We start from the raw sequence: 15,751 nt of genomic DNA, 5'->3' as shown, positions 1-15,751 counted from the left end.
GATGGTGGGAGAATTATTTGGCTTTTTATTTTTATTGTTTACGAGATAATAATTGTCGTGGATGTAAAATGGCGGCACCACTAAATGTATGCAATAGATGAGCATTGGATTTTCCCGAGATTTTCCAATCCCAGATAATATTCTAGAATTTAGATTTAATTAATGTGCATATGGATTTACGCAAGACACGATTTTAGAATATTTTTCAGTCGATCGCTTTCGAATTACGATGTTGTAGTTCCTTTGCTGGTCAAAGTACACTTGCAGATCTTTTGGCAGTTAAACGTAACATAATTCATCCGAATTTATTCATTGTGAAATATTTTTAAAGAATTATGCATAATGAATATAGAACTAAAAGCTCGATTAATAATTGTCATTCGGCGTATAATGTAAATTTACTTTTTTAAATTATTATTGCTTTATCGATTAAGAGATGGGCTACAACGTGATTGTTTCCGTAAATTTATGTTAATTGAGTAAAACGCTGTGCAAAGTAATATTGTATAAAATTTTCGATACGTAATATGCTCCATTAAAACAGATGGCTTACTAACTTAACATAATTTTTTCTCTCTCTCTCTTAAGACACGTATGCAAGTTGGCTGGAATTCCATTGCTATAAAAACAAATTCCCGACGCACAGTTATGTAGAAATTTTTTATTTTAACAGGAGTGTTATGAAATGCTTGGTGATCAGAAACGAATTTCGAACGATTTCAAATGACGTCCTCGCAGCGACTTTACCAATGAACGGTGCCAACTGCCTCAAGCTTTACGCAATAATACCTTCACCAACGCCTACCGGGTTCCTCGCTCATTACGAGTTGGTACTTTTTATTTGCTTAAAGAATAATTAGGAAAGGAATTCAATATGAAATGCCGCTCCCGTCCCTTGATAAAATAAAAAAACAACGGCAACGTTATGCATTATGAAGTGCGTCTCGGAGTATCCCAATATCACTATTGACAACGTCACTCTGTCTCGTCCCTAGTATGCGGGCACGCACGCACGCACGCACGCACGCACGCACGCACGCACGCACGCATATGCACAAGCACACGAAGTACATGCATGGAGACTCGCTAGGTCGAGTAGCTAAGATCGTAGTCCGTCTATGCCGACCGAGTGCCTGGGAGAGCCCGTCCAGGCCGACCAGACCACATTAGCTCTCCTTGCCTCACGAGGTCCTCGCGATCGGCCTGCGGCACCACGAGAAAGCATGCGACGGACGAACGGCCGCCAGTGCGAACGAGCGGCCTCCTCGAGACCTCCCGCCTCCCGCACGTGTTCATGCTCATGTGCTCATGTGCTCATGTGCATATGTGCATATGCGCGCGCTACTCGAGCAACTCGACCGTTGGCGAGGTAAATCCAAGTTAACGACTGCTGCCGCAGCCGGCGCGCAGAACCTCTCCGCAACCAAGTTGTCAGCGATAAACCCCGAGATCCGGCATCGTCGCGATCACTCTGCCGGTACTTGAGCCGCCAATGCGCTGCTGTAACGTCGAAAAGTCGGCGTTACACGCTCGACGAAAAATCCCCCGTCGCAATCACCATAGTTCGTTGGAATTCTTGCTCCCGGCTCCGCTCGCGACCCTTGTCATCGGCACTGTCTTCGTCTAGCACCGAGTCCCCTCCCCTTACCCCCAATAACCCGCCACAACCATCCGACTCTCGTAGAGGCTTCCACCGCAGCAATAACAGTAGCGGCAGCAGCAGCAGCAGCAGTCACCACCGCCGCCGTCGCCGCCACCGCCGCCGCCGCCGCCGCCGCCGCCGCTTTCCCCGCCGCTGCCGCAGCCGCTACTCGCATAGGCCGTACAAATCCACACGCATACGGGCAGACCAGTCGATGAGTGCATGCCTGTCCCTGTCGTATTCGTGTTCGTATTCGTGTTAGTAATCGCGTTCGTATTCGTTTGCGCGTGGGTAAGCGAGTGCGTGGACGGGCCGATGGCGCGCTGGCACGTAGTGGTGTGCCGGCAGTGCGTTGTCGTGTAATACACAAATGGAAAGTAGTCGTTGTAGCGGCCTGACACGAAGCTTGGGGACTCGCCGTCACCGGCCCAGAGCACGCGTCGTCCGCTCCTCTTCCTCCAGCGTTTCCTTCCTCGGGAGCTGATACGAGCACCTCGGCCGGCTCCTTCCTTTTTCTGCCCCCTCCTTCAGAGCGACGGTACAGCAGTGGTGACGGCCGGGGCGACGACAGGGTGAGGAAGGGAGAGCGCGAGTGGTGCGTAAGAGTGCCTGCGTGCGTGCGTGCGTGCGTGCGTGCGTGCGTGCGTGCGTGCGTGCGCGGACGCGTGCCATCGCCGGCATCGACGTGCATCCCAGTTAGTGCACGAGCAAAACCGCTGCTAATCAGAAAGGTACCTTCCTCGATCAGACCGGTCTTCTTGTATCTTTATCCTACTGCTACTGCTGCTGCTGCTGCTGCTGCTGCTGCTGCTGCTGCTGCTGCTGCTGCTGCTGCTGCTGCTGCTGCTGCTGCTGCTGCTGCTGCTGCTGCTGCTGCTGCTGCTGCTGCTGCTGCTGCTGCTGCTGCTGCTGCTGCTGCTGCTGCTGCTGCTGCTGCTGCTGCTGCTGCTGCTGCTGCTGCTGCTGCTGCTGCTGCTGCTGCTGCTGCTGCTGCTGCTGCTGCTGCTGCTGCTGCTGCTGCTGCTGCTGCTGCTGCTGCTGCTGCTGCTGCTGCTGCTGCTGCTGCTGCTGCTGCTGCTGCTGCTGCTGCTGCTGCTGCTGCTGCTGCTGCTGCTGCTGCTGCTGCTGCTGCTGCTGCTGCTGCTGCTGCTGCTGCTGCTGCTGCTGCTGCTGCTGCTGCTGCTGCTGCTGCTGCTGCTGCTGCTGCTGCTGCTGCTGCTGCTGCTGCTGCTGCTGCTGCTGCTGCTGCTGCTGCTGCTGCTGCTGCTGCTGCTGCTGCTGCTGCTGCTGCTGCTGCTGCTGCTGCTGCTGCTGCTATTGTTGTTGCTGTTACTACTGTTACTATTTCTGTTTTTGTTGTTTTTGTTGTTTGTGTTGTTGTTGTTGTTGTTGTTGTTGTTACTGCTGATGTTGTTGTTGATGTGACTGTGGCTGTTGATGTTTGCTGTTTGCTGTTTCTGTTGCTATTGCTGCTGCCGTTGCCGTTGCCGTTGCCGTTGCCCTTGCTGTTGACGCTACTGTTGCTGTTGCTGTTACTGTTACTGTTACTGTTACTGTTTGCTGTTACTGCTCCGGCTGTTTTTACGTGTTCGCTCGTTCGTTTATTGCGATAAATAATATACACTGGATTATGCCGAGCGAGAGGTCCTCTAAGGTCGTTTCGCAGGCATTGTTCCGACACCTCTTTGCTCGTTTATTGTTTACGAAAACCTAATTGACGCTGGCTGTGTGCCTATCTTCTCATGCTTTTAATAAAGCTCCCTCCTCCCACTATTAGGTTATGGCTCAATATTCTTCCGTACGTCCTTCCATTCTTATGCATTTATTTATCAATTAGTAAATAAATTAATCAAATTAATTAATTGACTGATCTATATCATTTAATTATTTATTGACATACGACGGTACTTGAAATACAACATACTCGCTACACGTACCACAACAATAATTGGAAAAAATTCATTCATCTCTAATGCCTAGAAATTATTAATAAGTTTTTAATCAATGGCTCGCGGCCATAGCTCCATCGGGAATTAAATATTGTATTTTGAACGCGACTACCTAACAAATAGAATTTCTGTATATTAATATTTCGTTAAAAATATCAATTATAAAATCAAGAAAAGCAAGCCTTCGTAAGGCGTGAAAATTCCAACAAAGCCGACCTTTCATTCGATTAACAATGAGCCTCGCATTATTGCATCGCTACTTTCATTAAATCGACCGAGCTTCTTGATTAAACATTCGCAAAATAATAAATACATAATATGTTTCATTTACCTTTTTTACAATTTATCATCGTGATATTTCATTATGCCAATTTATAAAACATTAACATCCATCTGTCTTTAAAATTATTTCATTCCCCATTATGTCGCCAGCCTTCTACTACTTTCAATCTGCCGACACAATAATTTTAACCTATTTCTAATACAGTTATATGAATATCCAAGCTTTTATCTATCTAGAGGGGGACCTTGGCTAAAAAATAACCGAGGATTTTTGTTTTTCTATTAACGATCTCCCCTCGTCTTTGAAATAATAAGCTGAATTATGAAATTCTAATTGCAGCAAGAATTTGTTAATTAAAATTAATGCGCGATCGTTCGCACAGCAATAAGATACGATGGGCATTCAAATGCAAAACTCTTTCTAACTATTTTCTTTCTCGCGGCGCACATAGCACACACAAACGCGGAACGCACACACGCGCGCGCGCGCAGAGAGAGAGAGAGAGAGAGAGAGAACACTGGCCGCGTGTACACTCACTCGCTCACGCACACGTGAACACTTATCAAATTCAAAGAACGTTCATGCTTTAAAAAACAAAAAATGCCTGCTCTAACTTTATTTGGATAATTGTAAACTACATGAACTAATTGTAAATGAGGCTTAAAACTAACTTTGCTGTTTGCTTATGAAAGAGAGGTTAGAGTTTCGTGTAGCCTCCAATAACAATATTTAAATCGTCTACTGTTATAACATACGTAGACTTATGTGTCTCGTCATTGAATTGCTAAACACGGCTTCGAACAAATTGTAATTAGAAAAATAATTAATAGAACGGGATGTAAGGAGGTAAAGATAATACAGATGATATTAGAGCTTGGGCAGTTATAATCTTAAACCTTCTCTTCTTCGTTCGAGCAGTTTAAATTTGTAATTCTGTAATTTATAAATTCGTTTATTGGGATGAAACGGTTTTTTTTTTGTCTTCCATTTATTAAATGACATATTCGTGGAAGTTTGTCGTCGACTTTAATTACACAATATTGAATAAATCTGACAGCTTGGAGCTTGAGACAAGGAAGTGTAGGAGATGAATGGAAAATACTTAGCCAACCGCAACGTAGATGTTCAACCGGATATTCCTGCATTGACGAGGATACTATCCTATTTTCGTAATCCTGTCATTTCGTCAAAGGTATAGTTCATTAACACAACAATATATTTGTAATTTTATTTTTTTTTTTTTTTATTTTTTTTTTTTTTATTTTTTAAATAAGTCGCTGCATGGCTTTTAATCGTTTTTACTCGTATTACATACTGTTTCTTTATCTTCCTATTATTATTATTATTATTATTATTATTTTTTTTTTTTTTTTTTTTTTTTTTTTTTTACGTGAAACTAACGTTTCCTTCTGCCGTCCATATCGCACTGAAAACTATGAAATAAAGATATTAACAAAAACTTTAGACATAGTATCGATGTACTTTCTATAATATGAATATTTAAAGCAAAGAGATACGTAATAGTATTAGGGGTCTCTCTCGCGCAGCTTAACGAGAGGTCATACGTTATTAAGCAAAGAAATAAAGGCATTGAGAAGGGAAGATGAATAATAGCTGCTAGCGAGCTACTACCATTACACCTTCATATGATAATGATAAGATCGGAAAATTAGCTTGCGATAATCGTGATTAAAATACAATGAAAATTCATGAAGGTGTGAACGATCGAGAAAATAGATAATAAATATCTACGAGCACTGATTATTTATATAATTAGTAAATATAAAATCATCAAAACTGAATAGCAAGAAAAATAGAAGGATGGTACAAAAGTACTCCCACGCGAATATGAAATAAACGTATTTGTGCCGAGGATTCGAGTATTTATATGGCCATACATGAGGATCAAGGATATCATTTAACTTGGTGAAATTTTTAATCGGCAAATTGAAAAGACACATAAGCAAAACGCCAAGATCATGCTGATCCCTTTAGCCCTACCAGCTCTCTCTCTTATTAGAATGAAAAGCAATTACCATAAGCATTGCCCTCTCGTTCTTTTCCATACTACTAACGTTTCCACTTACTGCACGGCCAAGTTTAACATATGTCCGAATAAAAGTCTGAGCGAGACGGTATTGTGTTAACAGACGCACATCGGGAAAAACAATTGAAAGAACAGATAAATTATTATCTACATATGACGTGTGGCCTGATAAATTTCAGATTAAATAAAATAACTTTATTTGACTTTATATTGTACAAATACTTTTTCCTTTATATAGTCGTGAGATAGTACGAAATGTATTTTTTTAATCGATCACAACTGAACAGCCGAGCTTGATCAAATTACATTACTACTGTGTATTACCGTACTCAGTCGCATTATTTACGACAATTTATTACATCCGATCTCTAAATATATATATATATATATTTAGAGATATTTAGAGAATAAATTATAAATTTATTGTAGTTGTTTTTTTTTGTTTTTTTTTTTTTAATACCTTTATCAACACGTCAACAAACCAACGAACAAACAAATAAATAAAACATATATATATATATATATATATATGTACATTTTATGAGTTGGACCCCGAGAGACATACGTGAAGGATTCTTAGAGTCAAAACAGGCTTGTATTTTTAATCAATAGATACTCGTATTGAAGATTAATTGTGTTCTTCAAAACAAAACAAAAAATAAATAATAATCATACGAGATAAAATGTAAAGCAATAGAAGCGAATGAAAATATTGTAAATTTATAATTAAATTTTTAGAAAAACTCTTTTTACACAGAAACATTCGAATATATTAAGCGAGATAGCATTTTAACGTTTTATTATATAATATCATCAATTGGCAAAAATATTAAACAAGATAAATTATAGTATTTTCAATATATATTAATAATTAAATACGCACTATTATTACAATCTGCCTCGTGCAAACTTTAATTTACAATACATTTTAGAAAAATATCTGTTGTGCGATATGGAAAGCGAAAAAATTTCTATTCTTTAATATTCAGTGGTTTTATCATTTTTTAAAATTAAATGTAGAAAATTTCTCAATAATATTATTCTATATGTATTGCACGAATATTAAGTATTTGATAAATAAGCATATGGAAATGTTTTTATCTTCATATTATAATATAATGTTTTTTGTTCATAATATTGTGAGTTTACATTTTATATGCGTATGACAATGTTCACGCTCAAATAAAAAATAAAGTATATATGCAAATAACACATATCACCTATTACATTCGAGTATAAGCATATCTTACTTTTTTTTTTCTTTGCTCTTTTTGAATTCTTATAGAGCTAAAAAGTTAGTTCTTTTTATATCCATAGATTGCAACGAAAGTGTATTTATGGAAATGAACAATTTTATTAGATACGAGCCCTAATGAAAATGCAATATATATATATATATATATATATATATATATATATTGTGCATTTAAAAAGCATCGATAAACGTTTATATAGAAAAAAAAAATATATTTTTAAATACAATTTTAGTTAATTTTAACGTATTATATACTAATGATAATATTATATTCTATAAAGTGGCATCCTTTTACCGAACGTGTAGACAATATAAATCAATACTATTATAACTGCCTTCGTAATGGCCTATCAAAACAATAAATATTATTTCAATTAGGACAAATTACAATAATTATCTAAGAAATTGGCAAACCACTGTGCAATAATAAAATTCAGTTCCCTTCAAATCACAATTTTATGCACATAGTTGAAACGTAGCAAAAATTATAAGAAAGTGAATCGCGCGGCTGCTACATTAGCAAATTCAATTTTAAATTCATGCTTTTCACACATGAATAAACTTTCGCAATCTCAACTATCGCTAAAAAAGAAACGACACTTATTTAAAATGCAATTTACACACATCTATATATTCTATACCGAAGCAATATTTTGTCACTTCTTGCATTTTCCTTCAAAGTTGATGTAGTTCTTCCCCCCTCCTTTGCAGTCTTCGACGTGCTCTCACTCGTTTTCTCTCTCTCTCTCTCTCTCACTCCCTCTATCTCACTATCTCTATCTATCTCTCCATCCCACCTCCCGCCTCCCACCATCCCACCCACCAACCCACTCCATCCCTCTCCCTGTCTCACTCCCTCTCCACTTCTTCTCTTGCTCTCTCTTCCTTTGTCTCTCTCTCTGTTGCTCCGTCGATTAGTAGTGTCTCGACGTCGGTGCACAGTAGTTTCCTAGAGGTCACTAACCTCTCCGCTTCTTAGTCGGTTTCTTCTCCGCATTTGTGCGCGCACGCTCGAGGAACAACGAAGACCGAGATTTTTGCGAAACCCTCGGCTGCGTGCGTTGTGGTAAGAAACAGAGAGTGAGAGAAGTGAGAGAGTAAGAGAGAGTAAGAGAGAGTAAGAGAGAGTAAGAGAGAGTAAGAGAGAGAGAGAGAGAGAGAGAGAGAGAGAGGGAGAGATCGAGAGAGTTGTGTGTTTGTGTGTGAGAAGGGCACGGAGGGAGCGACCTTCGTCCCAACACAGGCACGGACCGGGACGATTAGGTGACGTTACTGTTACTACGAATGCGCGGGCCCTTCTTATCGTCATAATTTTCCCCGGTGCATTAAAGAGGCCGTCGACTATTTTACGTAAACGTATGGGTTGCATTTAGAATTTCTGGCTGACGCGCACTTTGTAGACAATGAGAGAAGGAGCGGAGCTCTTAGCCTTGCATCATACTCTCCGAAGGCGTTAATTTACGCTGAGGAAAGAGATGACTATCCTCAATAATTTTATTATACGTCATGTCCCAGCCTTTATCTCTGTTTCATTTGTTCGCTGGCTGAGAGCCTTAACGGACAATAGATTCAAATGAAAATAGTCAGCTCTTATCATATTTCGCTTATTTTCCCCTCTAAACAATACTCACTATGAATTGCAAAAGTGTTCGTTTCCGCAGCGAGAGCACGCGCGCGCTCACTTACGCGAATGTACGTTCGCACGCACGTACGTGCGTGCTTGAGCGCGCGCCCGTGTGAGTGAGAGAGAACAATTATAAAAATGAAGTACTTAACCTGACCTAACCAGTATTCGCGAACTAACCTATTCCAGGTGTGGAAAACCTCGTGGTGTGATTAAGGAGTCGAGCAAGTATTATCCACTGAGCTCGAATCCAATCGAGTGAACAGCGGGAGAAGACCGAGAGAGAGAGAGAGAGAGAGAGAGAGAGAGAGAGACAATGTGAGCGCATCAACTGAGTAGCGGTCGATAAAGTAGTTCCCCGATACATTATTTATTCGTAGGGAAGGCGCTGGCTAATGTTGTGCTTCTCGCGTACACCGCGGCGGCAGCACCGAGGCCGGGATTTTTTGTATGATGCGCGCGCGATCCGAGCGAACGAACAGGTGGTGTCGTAATTCTTTTTCTCATTCTCTCGAGCTATTCGCCACGCTTACCGATCAGCTGATTCTCCAATTTCACATCACTGGTATCTTGCAATTCTTGTGAATTCGACGATTATATATAGGAAGCTTCAAACTACCATTGCAGATTTATCACTGACAATTTCTTAATCGTTCTAACAGTGGTATTAAACGAGCATTTATTAACTACCCAAGCATATATTGAAACAATCACAAGTATCGTAATTATTTATTGCATCGATATATAGAAAAAGATCGAAAATTTAATCGTATTCCTTATTTAAAATTTATATTACTTAGAATTTTATAAGTCTATAAGATTTTATAATATTTATATTGGTTAGATTTTATAGCTACTATGATATTTTCATGGGGTAAGTAGGGCAAAATTTCAATTAAAAAAGAAAAAAGAAAAAAAAATTGAATTACGTTTCTGCAAAAGAATATCGTGTAGAAATGAAATTTGTCTGCAGTTATAAAATAATAAGAGAGAACAAAAATTATGTTTTGGGAATTGAATTTAGAGTTACGATCCAAATCAACAATGGCATCGTTGTAATTATGAAGATAAGAAGCACCGTATGAGCGTTGATAGAGGCAGAAATTTACATTTGACAACGACTTTAATGTATCGTATTTGTAACAAGACAAAACTAAAATCATGGATTTTTCGAAGTTATTTGAAAACTAAATATTCAGACGGAATGACGATAAAAATTCGTTTATGTACATTATGAAGCTATATTTAGAGGCAATAATCCCTGAAAAGTTTTTTTTTTTTTTTTTTTTTTTTTTTTGTTTCTTTCTTACGATCATTTGCAACTTAGTGGGCAATTTAGTAATCGTGTGTTGACTGTTTGTCGTAATATAAAATAAAAGCCAATTGTTTAAATTGTTTTACCATCTTGAAATAAAATGTAAAATGTGGTAGTTTTTCTTCTTTTTTTTTTTGCTTCTTTTCTTTTAGAAAATTGAATTACAGTCGATTTTTTGTTAAATAAGATTGTTACAGTATTAAATTACAAGCGCCATACATATGTGTATACGTGTTCATTGTTTCTTAGCGATATTACCATTTATTCTTTCTTTCGTGTTACAGTGATTGGCGGAGCAGTTTAAAATTAAAGCAGATAAGAAATAAGCGAGCGGAGAAAGAAAAACAAAGGAGGGAACGGGGCCGCCAGCTAAGAAATTAGCTTGCATATCAAACGTCATAATCATCCATTTGACATTTCTGACCCCCCGTCAAGGACAGGATCGCGCGCTTTCTCGCGATCTCAACCTCGCGTTGTATTTGGTTCTCCACACACACGCACACACGCACACACACACACACACACACAGAGACAGACAGACAGACAGGCTGGCAGGCAGGCAGACAGAGTGAGAGTGAGAGTGAGAGAGAGAGAGGCGCATTGAAAATAGCCTTCAAGGCCTGCACGATGCGCTGTCCATCGAGAGTATCGTTAATCGAGGAGAAGCGTGATCGTCTGCACTGATACGCGCGAAACCCATTTCAATATCAAACAGGACATGGCGGAGGATCAGAACGAGTCGGGGCCCGAGAGCGATAAGACACTCGTCTCCGAGAATTGCCCCGATCAAGCGGGAGCTCCGGTAAAGGACGCGAAAAACGAGCCCGAGAAGAAGGGACTCGAGTCGCTGAACGCTGCCAGTGGGGGAAATGCCGAAGACAATTGCGAAAAAATCATCGGAGAGCGGGATAGGAAAGAGAAGGAAATGGAGAAAGCAAAGGAGGAAGAGGAAGAGGCCGAGGCCGTGAAGGAAACACACGAGGATGACGACATCGAGAGTAGCCAGTCTCTCAAGCTTGTGTTCGAGGATACCGAGGGCGACGATGAGTCAAAGCTCGACGATAAGGAAGAGAATGCCAAAGACGATATTGAGATTGACGAGAAGCGGGAAGCTTCGAAAGTTATGGAACCGAAGGACGAGGGGACGAAGAAAGCGTCAGAGGCGGGAAAGGTCGAGGAAGGTAGAACAGACGTCACAGAATCTTTAGAAATCGATAGTAAGGGAGAAGATAACTTGAAAAATGAGGTCGTTGAAAAAGTGGAGGAATCGAGGTCGGATTTACTCGTGGTGAGGGCTAAGAGCGAAGAGAAGGTAACGGTCGTGGAGATCGTAGATACGGTGACGGACGTTATTAATGAAGATGGCGCAGAGACGAGAGTCGAGGAGATGAAGGATGGGGTGGCCGATGAGACGACGGAGCAGCAGCGGAAGGAGGACGTTGACGCAGAGATGATAGAGGAGGCGGAGAAAGAGACGAAGCTGGAGATGAAGGAGAAAGTGAATGAAGAGTCGAAGGATGAGGAGGACGATGTAGTGGATGAGGAGGAGGGTGAGGAGCAAGAGCAGGAGCAGGAGGAAGAGGAGGAGGTGATGGAGGAGGATGATGAGGAGGTCGACAAGGAGGAGGTCGCGGTGGTGGAGGATGATGAGAAGCAGGAGGAGGAGGAGGAGGAGAATGAGGAGGAGGAGGAGGATGAGGAGGAGGAGGCGGAGGAGGAGGAGGAGGAGGAGGAGGTGGCAGCAACGGTGGAGGTGGCGAATGAAGAGGGCGATGTTCAAAGGGAAATGGCGAATGGGGTGGCGCATGACATGGAGGACGTCACAATGATGATAGAGAAAGACGGGCTGGCTGCTGAAGACGACGGCGATGAGGGGGCCGAGGCGGACGGGCCGTCAAAGGCAGAGGATGAAACGTCCTTAAAGGACAGGGGTAAAACGAAGGGAAAGGCCAAAGTGGCGATCGATCCGAAGGTAGAGTTTACCGAGCCGGAGATTTTGATCGTCGGTCCACCCACGGTCGCGAGCGAATTGTTCAACGAGGAGGAGCTGATAACAGGGAAACCTGCATTGCCGACCGACGACACAAAGGCTGCAGTTGCGGATCGGGTTGTGCGTTGGGTCGAGCACACCGCTACGAAGGCCGATGACCCGGCGAGGCGCCACGACGCCGAGATTGCCGATGTCGTAGAGGAGGAGGACAACGGCGACGAGGAGGAGCCGGCCGAGGAACAGCAGGAGGGTGCTGGGCCGAAGATCGAGGCACCTAAAAAGAAGACCAGAGGCAGGAAAAGGAAGCAGAACAACGGGACCAATAGTACAAAGGGACCATCGACGCGAAAATCCCAAAAAGTCGTCACTAGTATCATCAGACGCAGCATTAGATGGTAAGTTTCCATTATCCATTTTCGATTTTTTTTTCTTCTTTTATGTATTCTGGTTGGCGAGAAGGCGAGTCACCTTATCATTACGCATTCGCGGGCTGTTCGCTTCTCAAGCGCAGTCGGTACCTCTTACGTCTAAGATTATTCAACGAATTATATAATTTTATCACTGACTTATCAATCCAAATCCTCATCGATTTTCTTCACATTTCTTATTGCTGATCATTTACAATGATTACGAGCGTTACCTATAATGCAAAAGAAGTAGGCACTATTGTCATTGTTCCGTGTACACGCACCATTATTCGGTTCATGTCAATTTAAATGCTCAGCCTTTATTAGGCTGTAATTTACGTTACGTAATTTATATTAAAAATAATTCACTCGGACGTATAATTTAGTCGTAAACTAACTATGATGGTATTTCTTTTTATTGTGGTACGTGGAGTAAATTGGACCGATTACTCATAGATTTCAGATAAATGTCTTGCGGTCGTCGTAAAAATAAGACTACTTGTAGGAACGAATAGGTGCATACCCGCGCTGCACCCATACGAGAAATATAAATACATACATGCCTATATAACTACTCGTGTATATTCACTCATGCCTTCGTACCTAGCTTGGTACGTATGCGCACGCGCGCACATACGAGGAATAGACACGCACGTAATGAATAAACAAACGAATAAATAAAAAATAAACGAAATGCCGGATAGTTGAAGTCGAAACTTAGCTGGAATAGTTAACGGTCTGTAAGGATTTAATGCATTCGTTCTATATTTAGAAAATGTCATAAATACATTATAATAATGTGGCCTTTATCTTTATCGTATTTTGCAATTTCTTCGAGTAATATAGAGTTTCCAGTAAAGATAGCACGTAGTCTTTGGTGCGCACGATGTAGCCTTTAATGTTCAACGTATACACGTAATTTCCACGCCCACTTATCAAATGTTCGCCGCCCAAGTAATCGGCGTATCGTTTATCATCATCATCATTGTCGTGATCGTAGTCTTCGTCGTCGTCGTCGTCGTCGTCGTCGTCGTCGTCGTCATCATCGGCACACGATGGACCATGCCGAGTTAGATTACAGAGGCGATAAGTCGAGAAGGTGCAAGGCCCGATCGACCTCCGTGTCGAGCAACGACGCCGTATGGCTCTCCTCCTGGTTAAAATCTCCCGCAATGAGGTCGAGGTGAGGCGAGTGAAAATAAGCGAGGTCGAACCGCTGCGCCGCCGATCGTCGTGCACCATGCGACAGGTGAGCGCCATCGACGTGGCCACGCTTTCGATTTATTCCTCGGTGCTGCCTCGGCGCGAATCTTCCCGTCAGCCCCGACGATAATGCCTTCCTTCGGCTTTGCCCCCCCCTCCCCCTCCCCAATCGCACCCCTGTCCCCTCCCCAACACTGCGCCATCGTCGACCCCCTTCTCACCCCGATCGCGGCTTCCCACGCCCTAACGCCCCAACAGCACAGATGACGAACGCCACCTTAAAGGCTTCCGATCGACGATCCGTACATTCCTTTTTCTGCTTCTCTTTTTATGCTGACGTTAATTTCGTCGAGCCTAATTCGAAAGTCGTAGCTAATGAATAACATTGGAAGAATAATGAGAGGCGATGTTCCGTTGACCGAGTTACAAGGGCGTTGGATTTGTCGAATAGTGCTCTATCTACTAACTACTTACTAGACTAATTTTCTGTTTATATATTTTGCCATGAATTCGCGTAGGTATGCGCGTGTATCCTAGCATATATTTTCAGCGATATATTTACATTTGGCGAAGCACTCGGTTATTATTTATACGCTATTGTAAATACAAACTCTTATCAACGTCGGCGCTTGGTTGGTTAATTTCCACATTTTTTCACATTTTTTGTTTTGTATTTGTTGTGGCATTTTTTCTTCTTTTTTTCATCTTCCCTTTTTTTCTGTTTCGTGAAAGGCGAAAGAGTTTTGTCAATCAGCACTGACGACTATTCCAGGACTTCCCCCTACGACTAGAATGTATTTGAAATGAAACCTACGGGAAAATGTGACGTATGAATATTACTATCCAAATTGTAATCGCAACACATAAATATATACACACGCGCGCGCGCGCGCGCGCGCACACACACACACACACACACATATATATACATATATACACATGTAGTTAATTAAATCGAGGAGTTGATTAGTGCAAACTATACAATTGATTTTCCTTTAATATAAAATTCATTGCCCAAGTATAGCGCCAATTGTCACATTACGATGCCTCTTCTTCGATTGATTAAATTTTCTATCTCTTTTTTTAATTAACGAGCCAATTAAAACGAATTACACGCAAATTATTCACTCGCTATCTTATTACAGCATTGCACCATATTTATTTTCAAGTCGTTATAATTTCTTAAATTTGATTGACTTCGGAAAAATCGTTAGTAAATAGTGAATGGGAGCAACAATTTTTATGATCGATCTTCGCTCAATTTTTCAGTAAATATTAAAAGTAGCATTTAAAATTAATTAATTGACATAATAAGTTTCATTAGCTTAAGCTACCAGTATGAGTATTTACGATAATTTATGCTATATTATTATCCATCTACGTGATATTGGTATACTATTTTGAAATTTTTAAATTACTCCATACGATTATGACTCGAAAGATATTATTGAAGTACACGTAATTTGCTTTGTATATTTGTAATTTCATTTTATGAAAGTATATTACGGTGCGATGCACTGCAACGCGTGACCATGGTCAAAGTAGTTTAACGACCGATTGAAAATATGAAAAATATCGCTGAAAAATATAATTTAATTATTAATTTAGTTAATTCGCCTTTTGTGAAAAAATTGTGAAAAAAAATTCGATGAAAGAGCGATGAATGTGATATTCGGTTTTGGCTTATCGGCTTGAAACATTAATTTTTCTCATTTGCTCCTTATGCGCTAAAGTTTAAGTATCGCCGCGCCACGTCTTACCTAAGATTAACGATTTATTCGACTAAATTGTCGTATTAATAAATACAATCGATACCGAGTGGAGCTCGTGCGAATGCCGTACTTAAGTTATTAATTTAAACGTCACAGCAAATTGCCCCGTTTTAAGGGATTACAAATGAACGAGAAAGAAGGATGTACGTCGCGCGTATGGCATATTTATCGAGCGTATGTATGCGCACTTTTATCGCGTTAACCAGATCGTCTAAGTATTCAAAATTCACTAATTTAAGCATTTTCATAAAAATTAAATGTTGT

General features: G+C 41.2%; 1 protein-coding gene across 1 annotated transcript; it reads right to left on the bottom strand.

Annotated features, from left to right (window-relative positions):
• Positions 1-2,983: 2,983 nt before the first annotated feature.
• Positions 2,984-6,271, bottom strand: LOC105359979 (hybrid signal transduction protein dokA-like). Its single transcript, XM_011496750.1, has 4 exons — positions 5,911-6,271; positions 4,842-5,049; positions 3,045-3,217; positions 2,984-2,989 (listed from the first exon to the last, which is right to left on the bottom strand). Exons 1-4 carry the CDS (start codon positions 5,938-5,940, stop codon positions 2,984-2,986), a joined length of 417 nt encoding a protein of 138 aa, XP_011495052.1. The 5' UTR covers positions 5,941-6,271.
• Positions 6,272-15,751: the final 9,480 nt, after the last annotated feature.

This window comes from Ceratosolen solmsi, unplaced genomic scaffold, assembly GCF_000503995.2.
Source record: "Ceratosolen solmsi marchali unplaced genomic scaffold, CerSol_1.0 scaffold29, whole genome shotgun sequence".
NCBI classification, from domain to species: domain Eukaryota; kingdom Metazoa; phylum Arthropoda; class Insecta; order Hymenoptera; family Agaonidae; genus Ceratosolen; species Ceratosolen solmsi.
This window is presented reverse-complemented; position numbering and strand designations above follow the sequence as displayed.

What these genes read in the sequence shown, in the direction of transcription:
- LOC105359979 (XM_011496750.1), bottom strand. Translation starts at nt 5,940, where the DNA reads ATGGAAAAGAACGAGAGGGCAATGCTTATG. An exon ending in ACGAGAGGGCAATGCTTATG is followed by an intron (nt 5,050 to 5,910) that starts GTAATTGCTTTT and finishes ACGAAATGACAG; the next exon opens with GATTACGAAAATAGGATAGT. An exon ending in TGGAAGACAAAAAAAAAACC is followed by an intron (nt 3,218 to 4,841) that starts GTTTCATCCCAA and finishes ACGTAAAAACAG; the next exon opens with CCGGAGCAGTAACAGCAAAC.